This window comes from Trachymyrmex septentrionalis, unplaced genomic scaffold, assembly GCF_001594115.1.
Source record: "Trachymyrmex septentrionalis isolate Tsep2-gDNA-1 unplaced genomic scaffold, Tsep1.0 scaffold62, whole genome shotgun sequence".
Classification (NCBI taxonomy): domain Eukaryota; kingdom Metazoa; phylum Arthropoda; class Insecta; order Hymenoptera; family Formicidae; genus Trachymyrmex; species Trachymyrmex septentrionalis.
This window is the reverse complement of record NW_017305800.1, coordinates 2,809,653-2,823,011: the sequence shown is the minus strand read 5'-3', so window position 1 is coordinate 2,823,011 and position 13,359 is coordinate 2,809,653. Positions and strand designations below refer to the sequence as shown.

The window sequence follows — 13,359 nt, the reverse complement described above, 5'->3', positions numbered from 1 at the left end:
AGAGAGAGAGAGAGAGAGAGAGAGAGAGAGAGAGAGAGAGAGAGAGAGAGAGAGTGTAAAAAGCAGAATGGAAGGGAGGAGTTACGGAGAGAATAGCGAGAGAATAAAAAGAGAAGGAGGTTTTGGTGAGTGGATTTGAGAGGGTTTGGCTTAATTTTTTTCGGATGATGATAGAGTGTTAGCGGATACGAACGACTGGTCGACAGGGGGCGACCAATTATCGTGGGGCGACGGCGACAGATTGAAATTATAACATAAATGGACTGCAATGTTTTCACTTTCTTGTACATTGGAGGTCAAAAGGGAGAAAGAAAGAAAAAAAGAAAAGAATAAAAATAAAATAAAACAAATGAATAATAAAAAACAAAATAAAATAAAATATTGAAATAAATCATCAAAAGATAAAGCGAGGAGGGAGTCAGAGAATAGAGATATACTGACTTACTATTGAGATGGTTATCGTTGGAGGTCCTCTGGCCAGGATGTGCAAGGCTGGTGATGTTTCTTTAACACTGACTCTACTGGAGAAAAAGGGCTTCGAAAATCGGGTGGAACTTTTTGAGTATCGCAACAATTTCTCTAAACTTATAGGAAAATCGCGCGACAAATGTAGCTTGAGAACTTAGAAAAAAATCTGCGACGAGGGCGTCGCGGAATCGCGATTTTTATACTAATCGCCCCAGATTACTCAAATTTGGATTGGTGGAATAGGTTTCGTTAGCTGGTAGTAGGATTTTCCTTTGCTCTTGGATTGGTCAAGATTTTGGGGGAGGAAAGCATGTTGACAGGAATCTGTAGTATGGGAAAGTGTCCTCCAAAATTTTATGATCTTAAGATTTATGGGAAAACGCACGTCTCGTGCGTCAAGAAGGTGCGCATGCATCGTCGCCACGGGACCACCCAGAATACCCGTGAACGTCGCGTCCGTTTCTTTTTTGTAATTACGGATTCGCGAGAATCGTCCGCGACTTGATCGTTAATCTTGGCGCCGGTCTTACGCTTTTCATACGTATTTATTATTGATTTTTATCTTGGAGCGACATTCACGAGGAGATACCGGATTCCTTGTTTTAGTTTTTAGGATAGAAAAAAAAGGAAAGAAGATAAAATTTTAGTGTTTCGACGAATTCCAGATCTCTACGAAAGAAAAGAGTCGTGCGAGTCCGCTGGATGTAACAATTATATATATTAAACTGTAGATTTACTGGTATTGACTCATACACTTATGTGCTCGATCACACATATATACAAAATTATCATATTATAAAAGCTCTATTAAAATAAATATTATGTTAAAAATATAGCTGAAGGGATATTAACAGCGTGGAAAGTACACGATGGAGAATTCATATATGATGTTGTGCGAAATGCAATAACAAGCGCAATGAGTATACAACATTCTATAGTCTTAAACGACGTCAACGATATTTATAAAGGTATTTATGGCCATATATAATAACACGTTCTAATTAATATGAAATATTCAAATTTACGCAGTATAAATTTAAATTTAAGAAATTAGATCAAAATTGTATTGCATAAATTCAAAATAAAAAACCAAGATCACACGTTTAATTTTTATTTACAATAGTTTCGTGTATATGAAGCGGATTTATATAACATATTTTTTTTTCATTGTAAATCACAAATTTTAATTAATAGTGACTGTGGCTATCTCTGCCGGAGACGTAAAGTTCTCGGTGATTGGTGACGATGAAGCTCGGCATTTCGTGATGTGTGGTGTGCCGATCGAAGAGCTAAAAAATGCGAAAAACATTTCTCTGCCGAATGATTTGATACTATCACTTAGCGCATGGCAGCATTGTCAGCCAAGTCAATATGATTATGTCATCAAAAATCCGTATAATATAAAGGTGACATTCTAGTTACAGTTCAAAACTCTAGTTAACGTTCTCTCTCTTATTATCTAATATTTTAGAAACTAGAAGCTAAAAACAAATACTATATCTCATTTTTTTTTACTCGGTATAAAATCGCATAATTAATTATTTGTATTAATTATTTGTATTTAGACACAAATTAGTTTAGACGTAAATTTAATCTATTATTATAATTTAAAGATTTATTTACTAAACCAACAGTTATTGATGTAAAAAAATTTTATTGTTGCTTTAAAGAAAAGAATATACTCTTATTTTTACAATACTGATTCATTGCCGATTATATATTTTAAATTGAATTTTGTTATAAATTTCTTTTATAAAAATTGATTCTTTATAAAATTAAATTATTATTTAAATTATTTAAATTATTATATATTTATTATTTAAATTATTATTGATTTTAGAAACAAACTTTTATGCTATAATTTTAGTCAGTTATTGGCAGTTCTCATTTCAAAATAATATTTTTTTAAGTAAATGCTTCTGTAAATTTATGAAGATGCGCGTGTTTCAAATTTTATAGATAATAAAAATGTCAAAGCGTCAGTCAGACATAAATTCAACTTACATGAAACCGAAATCGCCGAATAATCACGACAATCTAAACAATGAACCATCCATAGATAAAGAATTTATAATAAATGACGTCAGACCATCACCTTACAGGATGTCTATTAAGGAAGAATGTGAGACAGAAATTGTTAATAATAAAGAGAAAACTTCGACAGGTAAAATAAATATTTATTCCATATTGCATTTATAACTTCATTATGAACTGTTCTATATCCCCTCTGTATCGATTTGCATCTTTTTCTTGATCTATCTCTGTCTTACTTATATTTTTCGTATTTTATTATGTACTGTGATAAATATTAATGTGTTCTATTACAATCAAATCGAGTTTTTTCTCTCTTCTTTCATTTCCATACAGCTATTAGAATATAGTATATAAATCATATTTATACGTATACTACTTATTTATTACTTATTTATTATAAATTTTTTTATTTCTTTATTCCTAAAAATATCTTATATAAATCTTAATTGCTATTTGTTTAGAATGCGTAAAAAATAACATTACTTTATATTAAATATTTTCACCAGCGATCACGGCGATAGCAGCAACAAATCCGAATTTCATCAAACATTTAAAAAGTTATTTGATAAAGCCGGTGATCCTACAGGTATTGTTTATCGTAAATCATAAACTATTTTAATTAACAAAATAAAAGAATTTGTGAGTACGCTTTTTCCAGAATTATTTGTTAAGTATGCCTTGCTTCTCGCAGATCGAAAAAGGTGAATCATTAAAATTCTTAGCGGAGATTAGACGAATTACAGTAATATCTATTGATATTATTCCCAATATATCTTCAGACAATGAATTAATTCTTTTGATAGATAAATGCTTTCTACTTTTGCATAGGTATTGTTATAATATGATTAACAGATATTATTTTCTATATAAAAAGATTATTATTTTATAAATATTATAATAAAAATTTCTTTTAAATTTTAATTTCAAAAGTATTATGTTATTAATTTCATATATAATTAACATACTGCGTCTTTTCAGCAATCATTTTGTTATATTTATAGACAGAATAAGAAAATAAATTGTTTCAATATTTATTATAGTATAGTTTCGCCATACGGAGGTTGTATTAACACAATGAATCTGTATGAGAAGCATATTTTCTTTTGCATTGTTTTTGGTATACGTGGATGCAACAACGAGAACCAATTTAAAATCGATGAAACTTGTAAAAATGGACTTACTTGTGCGATAAACATATTGCAAACACTGAAAACTATCGTAGGGGTTCAAAGCGTTTTTATCGGTATATCAACAGGTAACAATGCACTTTTGTTCGAAGATATATTATTATTGTTTGCGTGCATAATAGTGGATCAATACATCCCCAATGTATGCCCGGTGTGTAACTAATTGTACTATGATTTTCATTTCTTAAAAAGTATCTTCTAGAAAGAATTGAAACTAAAATAGAAAAACATTACAATAACGTTAATCGTTTTAACGTATCGTTTACAATATTTACAATATTCATTTACAAATTATCATTCTGTCGTAATAAATTTATTGTACAATTGCAGCATTGCGATACAAATATATGTGCCGTATTTGTATTATTAATTTAATTTCAGGAATAGCTTATTGTGGCGTGATCGGGCATATCGCTAGAAGATATTACGCAATTATTGGACCGCCTATCGATAAAGCTATAAGAATAATGAATATTTCCTCTAATAAAGTAATTAACAGCTTGACTGAGATACTTAAATTTTGATTACAGTTTGGTTTGTTTGTTAAAAATAACAACATTATTTTATAAATTACATCGATAATAACACGCATTTGTAAAACAATTTCCTAAAAATTAAAAAAAAGATTTAATAATGTAATTTTCTACCTATTCAATAATATTATCGAAAATGTGTAAATATATAATTAATTAATGAAAATATATAAATATATATATTTTTCCTGAATTAATATCCCAAGCAGAACACAAAATCGTAATAAGATTAAGATGACATCAAGTAAAAGTTATTTTACGAAAAATCATAATTATGTTTAATTTTTTTTAAACTCATTCAAACATAATTTTTATGTCAAAAATTTATCACAAAATTTTGTCAAAAATGTATCAAATGATATTATTTTTCATAAAATGACTTTGATTTAATATCATTACAATGTTATTATAATTGTATTTTATCTGAGACCTGATTTGCAGGTTTCCTGTGATTATAACACCGTGTTGCATAGTCATTTTAGAAAAGATCAATTTTATTCTCGAGGCATAATAACATTACAACAATTGGAAAAATGTCACGTCTTTGAATATTTCCGCGATGAACCGTGAGTATTTGAATTTATTCCTTCGTTTAAATGCAAATAATAAAATAAATAGAAGTGAAATTTTTTATTTGTTTCTTCAAATATCATGTAACATTTATGTTTGTGGCTGTAACTGAAAACAATGTGACTGAAGCAAATAAAGCTTTATCCAAATAATTGATTAAATTTTTACTGCGCTATGATTTATTAAATTATGTTGATCAATATAAAAATTACAAATCTATGCGGTGCATTTCATAATAGCAGTGCATTTCTATTTTATTTATTAAAAATTTTAGGGAAAATGATCACAAATAATTAAAAACATTATAACACTATGTTAAAACATATTAAACCACCGTTTTTATCATTTTTATTTATTTTAATATCGATCTTTATATGTTTAAAAAATAATAAATAAGTAGAATTAAATTATTAAATTATACATATTTAAAAATAGGATGTAATTTTTATGCAGGTAATAAAATACGTAAATATTTCCCATAATATCTTTATAGAAAACAGAAAGACATAGCTTTGTCTTTGGAATACGGTTATCCTATTTTGGGTAGACTGCAAGAATTGGAACACTTCAATGATATCCTGGACGATATTGGAGTCGCAGATCGAAAATATTCAGGATTATTGATCGAGGTTTGATTCAAAGTTCCAAAAATAAAGTGAGCGTTTGTAAAATAAAATTGTCACAGACTATTATTTAATACGTTATAACTCTGATAATTAATTTGTTTAATATTTATAATTATGTAATGTTTTAATCAAAATTGTTTACAAATATTAGTGCCTTATATATTATGCCTTATATAACTGTAAAGATAAAAAATAAAAAATAAAGGATTTAATATGATTATTTTTTGTAGCATTTGCACGTTTTATAAAATCAATTTAATCTGTTATATATCCAGGGAATCGAGAGATCAGGAAAATCTAGACTTTTAGATGCTTTCGTCATGAGTGTTTGTAACAGACAAATAAGACCAATCAAACTTTCTCTTCATGCGACATACGCGGAGAAGTCTTATTCAGTTATATATCATATTATTTTGCAGGTACAAAATATTATTTGTTTTATTTTATAGATTTTTTGTTAAAACTTTTTATAAAATGACTAAAGAGAAGAATTGAGAATTCTGTTCTATCAATTCTGTTCTTTAGATTTTTAATCTACAAAATTTTTTATCTAAGGATAAAAAATTAATTTAAATATTTTTTGAAATATTCCTATTTTTTTTGTTTTTATCACAACTTTTTTTAAATATAAATATTATAATGCTAAATATATATATATATAAAGAATAAGGAAAATTAAATATTTTAAAATTAATTCTTGATTTAAAAAAAATTAATTTTATGGAAGATAAGTATCTATCAGTTTCCTTTAGTAAACTTAGTTTTTGCAACAGAGACAAATTGCTTCAGATAACTGAAATTCCTTGCAGATACTTGAAGCTGAAGATTGCGAGACTGTTGAAGAACGTGAAAAGGAGTTACTTAATAAATTGGGCTACGTTCTCGCCTTGGAAGATTTTTGCTATCTAAATATTTTAATGAGAGTTCGTTTTCCTCTTTCCGATTCTTATTGCTCGGATACCGATTCGCAACGTCATACGAAGACTATCGATATCTTTAAAACAATATTAAAACAGGCATTGTCATTATTTTATCTTCTGAATAAAGGATTTAGTACTATTTCTAAAATTGCTTTTATATAAATTAATGTAATCATTCATTACAGTTGAAGATTAAAATCTGCATTTTGCTTGATGATATTCAATACCTTGATCACGAATCCTGGCAATTTTTATCGTCGGCTCTTGATAACTATAATATCGTCATAGCGATGACGATACTGAAGCATCCCTCTTGGAATAACTTGTCCCATGTGGGAGCTGAGATCTACGAAGATAAAAGGCTAATGAATTATAATTTGCTCGGTCTGAATGTAGATCTGCTCCCGGTATTTGCGTGTCAATTTCTGAATGTCCTTGCAATACCCAAAAAATTAAGCAGGTATTGCCGCCATTTGTTATTATTTGTTTAGCTCACAAATTAGTTAAACAATGATAGGATTTCTATTAGGATTTTGCAAAGATGCCAGGATGGTCATCTTGGGTGGTGTGAGGCGTTGCTGACGTCGATCCTTCAAAGTAATGGTCTGAATTTCATTAAGATATCGCCCAGCGAAGCGTTACAACGGGATCTTGTTTTTCCAAACAGAGTTCTAGTGACAAAGCTACCAATCGATTTGACTTCAGTGGAATTGGCGCCACCTTTATCCTGGTTGGAAATAACTCTTTTAGATGTCTGTGACATAAACGAGAATTTCTTTGAGATTACCAACAGAAATTACGACATAACAGGCAAATCTAATATTTTATTAATCCTTTTGTATTACTTCTTAAGGCATTATAAATCTTTCTTACTTTATTTTTTTAATTTTTCACGATACGACGAATCATGACGTACCGAGTGCAATAACAAAATAATATTAGATTCGAAAAGATATTTTAAAATATACGGAACGTCTTTGCAATTATATGAAATTGCGCCAATCATTCTACGTTAATTTGTTTATTAGAAATTCTCTCTAGAATTAAGAAGCGAGATTTACGAGAGAATGAATCCTTATGAGCAAGATTTCATTAAGTGCGCTGCCACGTTGGGCAAAGTGTTTAAACGAAGCATGGTAGAAAATGTAATGTTGAATACAATCCCACTGCACACCATTAAAAGTGAGTATCATTAATTGTAGCTCTCGGACATCTTATTATAACTGAATTGCATGCTAGCTTAGATGATTCTCACGTAACTCCACAGCCGTTTCCGAAATGATTCGAATACGGATATTAGAATGTGCTTCTCTGCAGCGACGGGATTTCTACGTTCAGGATCTTATTTATTGTATAGATAAAAAGCGGCAAACATTCTCCGATATGTACCATTCGTTAGCCTGCAATTGTTATCATTCACGTTAGTTCCACCATTTGAAAAAGATATAAAATATTTAATAATATATTAAGCAACATGGTAACGTCGCAATGTCAAATATATTTATATAAAGATGGCGATAAGCTATATAATATTTAATATTAAAATTATAATTATTTATACAATTAACAATATTAATAAAATTTAATATTTAATAATATTTAATATTAAACTGATGAAAAAATGCGCTTTTCATGAAGTTCTTATTAATAAAAACTTGAATCTGCGAAAAATAAACAATAAAAGTAATTGCAATAAAATTCGCACAGTTCCGTAAATTCGTGATTTATAATGAAACAAATAATTCTGTCTCTCTAGGAGCTGTCATTAGCCGTCATCTTCCGCCTCTTCATAGTTATTGTAAAATGTTAGAGTTCAAAGTTGGTGCATTTCATAAGATGATGTATGACATACAAACAGATGAAGAAAAGCAAGAGTATCATATGAGAGCAGCTAGGATATGTGAGTTGGACGCTCGAAAATGTAATTCTTGCGGTAGCGGTCGTTTTCTGAAAATTCTCAGCGAAGATGTACTCAAAGAATTAAAGGTTATTTAGAATGATAATTAATTAATTATATTTTGAGCATGTGCAGAAAATAAGTTTTTAAAGTTTATAGTAAAGTTTCTAAATAAATTAAAAATCAAAGTACTTATAAGAGTACTTAAAAATGAAATTTATTATTAAATTTCCTAATTTATTATTAATTTTTTCTAACTTTGTTAAAAAAATTGATTCGTTTCATATTCTTAGAAGGAAGATATATATTTGAAACCCAAAATTTCGCTTATCCGTCATCGAACGCTTGTCACAGATAAATGGACGAAACCGACAATACTTCCAGAACCGGCAATACAAACAATTTCTGCGGAAAAGAAAAGAGATTCTGTTGATATTTGTAGGATATCTATTATGCCGTCAGATATTGATGACAAAGAAAATGGAGGTAATAGTTAATGAATATACATGTATTTATTTTGAAATTCATTAATTTTAAACATTAACATATTTTTACAGTAATTTTCAAAAACGGAAACAATGACAGAAACATATTAAACATAATATTTAGAAGGCGATCTAGTATTTTTCCAGAAATGACGATAGATCCTTCTGATCCAAGTTTGTTACAAAAGTTTAGCCATATCGATTATCGTAATTGTCAATGCGATAATGTTATCAGCCATCTTTTCTGGAAGTTGCGTGAGCATATTGAAAACAGTGGTAAATTAATAATGTTTTAAAAACCAAATTTTAAAAAAATTAAAAAAATGTATTAATAAAAATAATTAAATTATTTTATGCACAATTTTATAATACGTAAAAGATTAATAATATCACATTAATTAGATTCTTTATTAAATTATATTCTTTAGGAGAAATCGAGAAATTACTCGAGTTTTTTATACAGTATAGCGCCGGAATGATCCAAATTGCACAACCTCTTTATGCCATTAAGTTGCTCTCGATTGCCGCTAAAAGAAGTAAGGCCGTCAAAGTGAACGAGTTGACCAAGGATGAGAATACAAAGGACAGTATCACGAATAAAGGAATTATTCTAGCTTTAATGGGTCCGTGAAACTTTACGAAATATTCTGCAATAAAATAAAATATCCCTATTTAGACATCGTTCTGCGGAAAAAATTTTTTTTTAAAGAGAATGTATCGTTATTTATCATATATATTAATTATACTCAGGTGATGCTTACAATGCATTAGGAAATTATAATCAAGCTAAAAAATATTACCTCTTGGCTGTGAAACTGCGAGGTACTCTGCTTATGGAGAAAGGCATCTGTGATAATATAATATCAAAAATGTTTTGTAAACTACGTGATCCTCCTTATAAGTATACAATTGATGAAAAATCAAAACAACTCGTTATAAAGAAATTGGAATTGGCATCGTACTTGCGACGTCTTTGCGTCGGATTCATAGTACTATAGCTAATATAGCTTTTTATTTTTATGCAAAGAATTTAGTCAAGTAAGATGAAACTGAAAAGAAAAAACGATTAAAAAGAAGATACATAATTAGGGATATAATTTAGGGATTTTTTTTATTGTTCTAATGATTTTTTTATTATAAAAAGTGTAGTGAGAATAATTTTTGTGTAATTTTTTATAGATTGAAAACAAATTAAAAAAGGCGGAGTCGTTTGCCTTGAGAAGTTTCAAGCTTGCGTTTCTAAACGTTAATAGTTTTCAAGAGAAAGGCGAAATATATCTTGCAACAGTACGAGTTTTGCAATGCACAAGAAACATTAAGTTAATACGACGTATAGAGAGACTAATGCTAATCACAATAGAGAGAAAAGCTGTTTGGAATGATGCCGAGGAAATAACGATGGTGGCAAATATTTATCTAACGATGTATCAAATTAGGTATAACATCTTAAATTTGATGCATCATAAATTAATTTACATTCCTTGAATTATTATTTAATTAATTTACATTCCTTAAATATTTTGCATATGTGAAAATAGAGTATTAAGAGGTAAATTGGAAAAAGCCGTACTTATAGGTATAAAGGTCTTGAAAATATCTGAAGCATTGCATCTTCGGAAATTGACGCTGATTATTATGCCCTCAATAATTCAAATAATGGTATTGCTTGAAATTAATCTATTCTCATAAATTTCTTGTGTATCTATGTCATTCTATGTAAATTCTGAACAACGTAAAGATCCAAAATTAAAAAGAAATTAATCTTCCGTTTGTGTGTTTTAATATTTTTATGTAGACATCTTTTGAATTTTTTGTTATTTAGTATGCATATCATTGTTCATTATGTATAATATTTTTTAATAATTTGATTAGCTATGGACTAGACGTGTCAATGAAGCTGTTGACTTGATGCGGGAATTATATTTTTTGGCAGACGAGGATACAGATTTGTCAGCTAAAACGTGGTATTATGCTCTTTCTTTAGATCTCATACTGGATGCAGGAATAGTATTGGAATTGTACGAGACATCTTATAACTATTATGTGAAATTTATTGGTAATAACTGTATGCAGTGTGTATAGATGCATTAAAATTAATAAATAATTACCTATTTATAATTTTTTACAGAGGATGTCCCGCAATCACCATACAATGTTCTAATATCATATTTTAAAAATTATTTATACGCATTAAAAATGTGATATAATAATGTCATAATTTTTAAGTTACGAATGATCAAATTAGTATAATACCGCGCACATTCAGACTATATTTGTGTTTACACATGTGTCAATTTGTCATATAATATTTTTATAACAATATTTTAAGATTTCCAATTCTCTAATTAATATTTTACATTAAAAATTCTGATTATAATTAACTTAATTATAAAATTGTATTATGATGATTGTGGAATAGTTCTCTCTCTCTCATAAGTATAAATTATCTTTAACACTTTGACTGCTAAACTGATTTCGGCATTGAGCTTAATCAAATCTAGAGACTATTTTAATATTTGGCTATTTTTTTTAAATGTTTTAATATATTTTACATTATTTCTTTGAAATGTCTAAAATTCTTAGTAAAATTATTCTTAATCTGGAAAACAAAAAATATCATTCAAAAATGAATAACAGAATTCTCGTGAAAGTGTTACAAATTTTGCATTAACCAAATCTAAGTGAAACGGCAATTAAAGTGTTAAAATGCTGTATTATTTTAACTCAAAAATTGTACAGCCTCCAGATCCAAATTTTGCGTAATGCGTGACCCACAAAGCCTGTGTCGCTTATTGACAGGTTTATGGATGTACCAGCTTAGAATGTAAGTATTTGTTTTTTGTGCTCGCATTTACCAGTCATAAATCAAAAGCTACTTAAAAACGATAAACTTTTTCTTACTAAGAAAGTGAAACTTTATAATTCCTGTTCCTAATCCTAAATTTCCTGTTTCTAATCCTGTTTTCAATCTTAAAAATTCATTAATCACATTTTAAAAATTCCTATTTTGTTTTTTGACTTTGTGATTTAAGATAATTGAATATATATTATTTGAAGTGTGTTGTACTAAAAAATACATTGTAATATTCACAATAGGGGTCAAACGGTTCCTAATGCATTTGTATGCAGTGCGGAAAAATATGTGAAAGATATCACTTGGAATGACTTTTCTCGAATTCTTACTTGCAGCAAGGTATGCCTAAACTTTTGAAAACTTTTACAATTTCATGTTTCTTCTTATAAATTAAATTCTATAATTCTTTTTCTTAGAATAAATTTAATCATTTCTAAAAAAAAAATTATAATTTTACAAATCTATCATAAAGAATCCATTGTCTTTTGCTCTCGAGATTAGTTATCAGTTATAGTAATAATAATAATAAATTTATTACATACACAATATGAGAAATAAACATGAATAGATAAAATAATTGTAAATAAAAAACGATACAATTAAATGACAAAAATAAAAATAAGTTATATTTATTTATTGTTGCTCTTCTTATCTAGATAACATGAAACAATTATTTTGTTTTAATTGTGCAGCAATACTTTAGTGCATTTTTTTAGGGACTCGAGTGTTACTTGCTGCTATTGCTGCACTGCATCAATACAAAATATTCTAACGAGTCACAAGATCTTGTTCAAGATATTTCAAAAATTAGAAAATGCCTCAAAAACATTTCTAAGTACGCGAGATTTATAAAATCACGTTTATATTTGTTGATGGCATATTTGAATGTTCTTCGGGGCTACAAATCAAATACACAAATCTACTTGTACAAAGCACGAAAATTCGCGATTTTACAACAAAACCAATTGATGAAGGCATGGATCATGCAAAATAAAAGGGTAATAAACTTGAAGTAAAAATAATTTTAACTAAAAATAATTATTTTATTTGTCAACTAATAAAAATAACTTTTATTAGTTGACAAATAAAATAGGTTAAACCTTTTCTATTAATTTATCTTTAATGACAATATTGATGGATAATGATGAATTGATGGATAAATAAGTGTTCTATGTGGTATGACAAATTTTTTGTTGCAGACGTGGAGGGAGAAAATTTATAATAATATGGCGCAATACTGGTTGGAATACATTGGCTCGAGAGATATCGTACCTTGGCAACATATTCGTAACTTTAACGTCGATACGTGGTCCACTATCCTTTATCCTTTACCGTTACCTGATGCACACTTGTAACGAACAATGAAAAGCACAATTTCGTACGTAGCATATTATTTTCGTATCTATTGCAATCCATTATCTTCATAGATACTGGTTAAAAACGGAAAGAAGATGTTCTAGCGAAATATTTATTTATTAAAGGCATATTACATTTTTATGTTCTAGAAGATAAACACGACCCCCTCGTGCCCACGATCTTCGTGTCGAGGAAATTTTTTCGATTCTTTTCTATTTTCCACAAAGTGACCTCCGCGCATGATGAATCTCGATCTCGTTGCGAGTTCCGCTTAAATACAAACGCTTCCGACGACCGATGTTTACACTTACATCTTGACGATTAATTATTATGTATTGCGATTTAATTAATTGCTCTATTTGGCCGAATTTGGCCGAGTACGCCAAGGATATTTGCGAATTCGAGAAAAAAGAATGTAGAAAATGAGAG

General features: G+C 28.6%; 1 protein-coding gene across 1 annotated transcript in view; it reads left to right on the top strand.

The window, feature by feature from the left end:
- LOC108752725 (adenylate cyclase type 10-like) overlaps positions 1–13,359 on the top strand; it is a 14,978-nt gene extending 1,619 nt beyond the window's left edge. Inside the window, exons 4-30 of the mRNA XM_018493759.1 lie at positions 1,305–1,436; positions 1,663–1,874; positions 2,428–2,632; positions 3,009–3,088; positions 3,194–3,330; positions 3,543–3,757; positions 4,071–4,177; positions 4,664–4,788; positions 5,286–5,421; positions 5,694–5,837; positions 6,228–6,434; positions 6,524–6,798; positions 6,868–7,148; positions 7,380–7,513; positions 7,599–7,758; positions 8,095–8,324; positions 8,529–8,721; positions 8,793–8,996; positions 9,149–9,343; positions 9,471–9,709; positions 9,900–10,156; positions 10,259–10,379; positions 10,593–10,776; positions 11,460–11,544; positions 11,805–11,913; positions 12,291–12,572; positions 12,774–13,359. Coding sequence (XP_018349261.1) covers positions 1,305–1,436; positions 1,663–1,874; positions 2,428–2,632; positions 3,009–3,088; positions 3,194–3,330; positions 3,543–3,757; positions 4,071–4,177; positions 4,664–4,788; positions 5,286–5,421; positions 5,694–5,837; positions 6,228–6,434; positions 6,524–6,798; positions 6,868–7,148; positions 7,380–7,513; positions 7,599–7,758; positions 8,095–8,324; positions 8,529–8,721; positions 8,793–8,996; positions 9,149–9,343; positions 9,471–9,709; positions 9,900–10,156; positions 10,259–10,379; positions 10,593–10,776; positions 11,460–11,544; positions 11,805–11,913; positions 12,291–12,572; positions 12,774–12,929 — 4,805 coding nt within the window. The 3' untranslated portion in view covers positions 12,930–13,359. The remainder of the gene's footprint in view (positions 1–1,304; positions 1,437–1,662; positions 1,875–2,427; positions 2,633–3,008; positions 3,089–3,193; positions 3,331–3,542; positions 3,758–4,070; positions 4,178–4,663; positions 4,789–5,285; positions 5,422–5,693; positions 5,838–6,227; positions 6,435–6,523; positions 6,799–6,867; positions 7,149–7,379; positions 7,514–7,598; positions 7,759–8,094; positions 8,325–8,528; positions 8,722–8,792; positions 8,997–9,148; positions 9,344–9,470; positions 9,710–9,899; positions 10,157–10,258; positions 10,380–10,592; positions 10,777–11,459; positions 11,545–11,804; positions 11,914–12,290; positions 12,573–12,773) is intronic.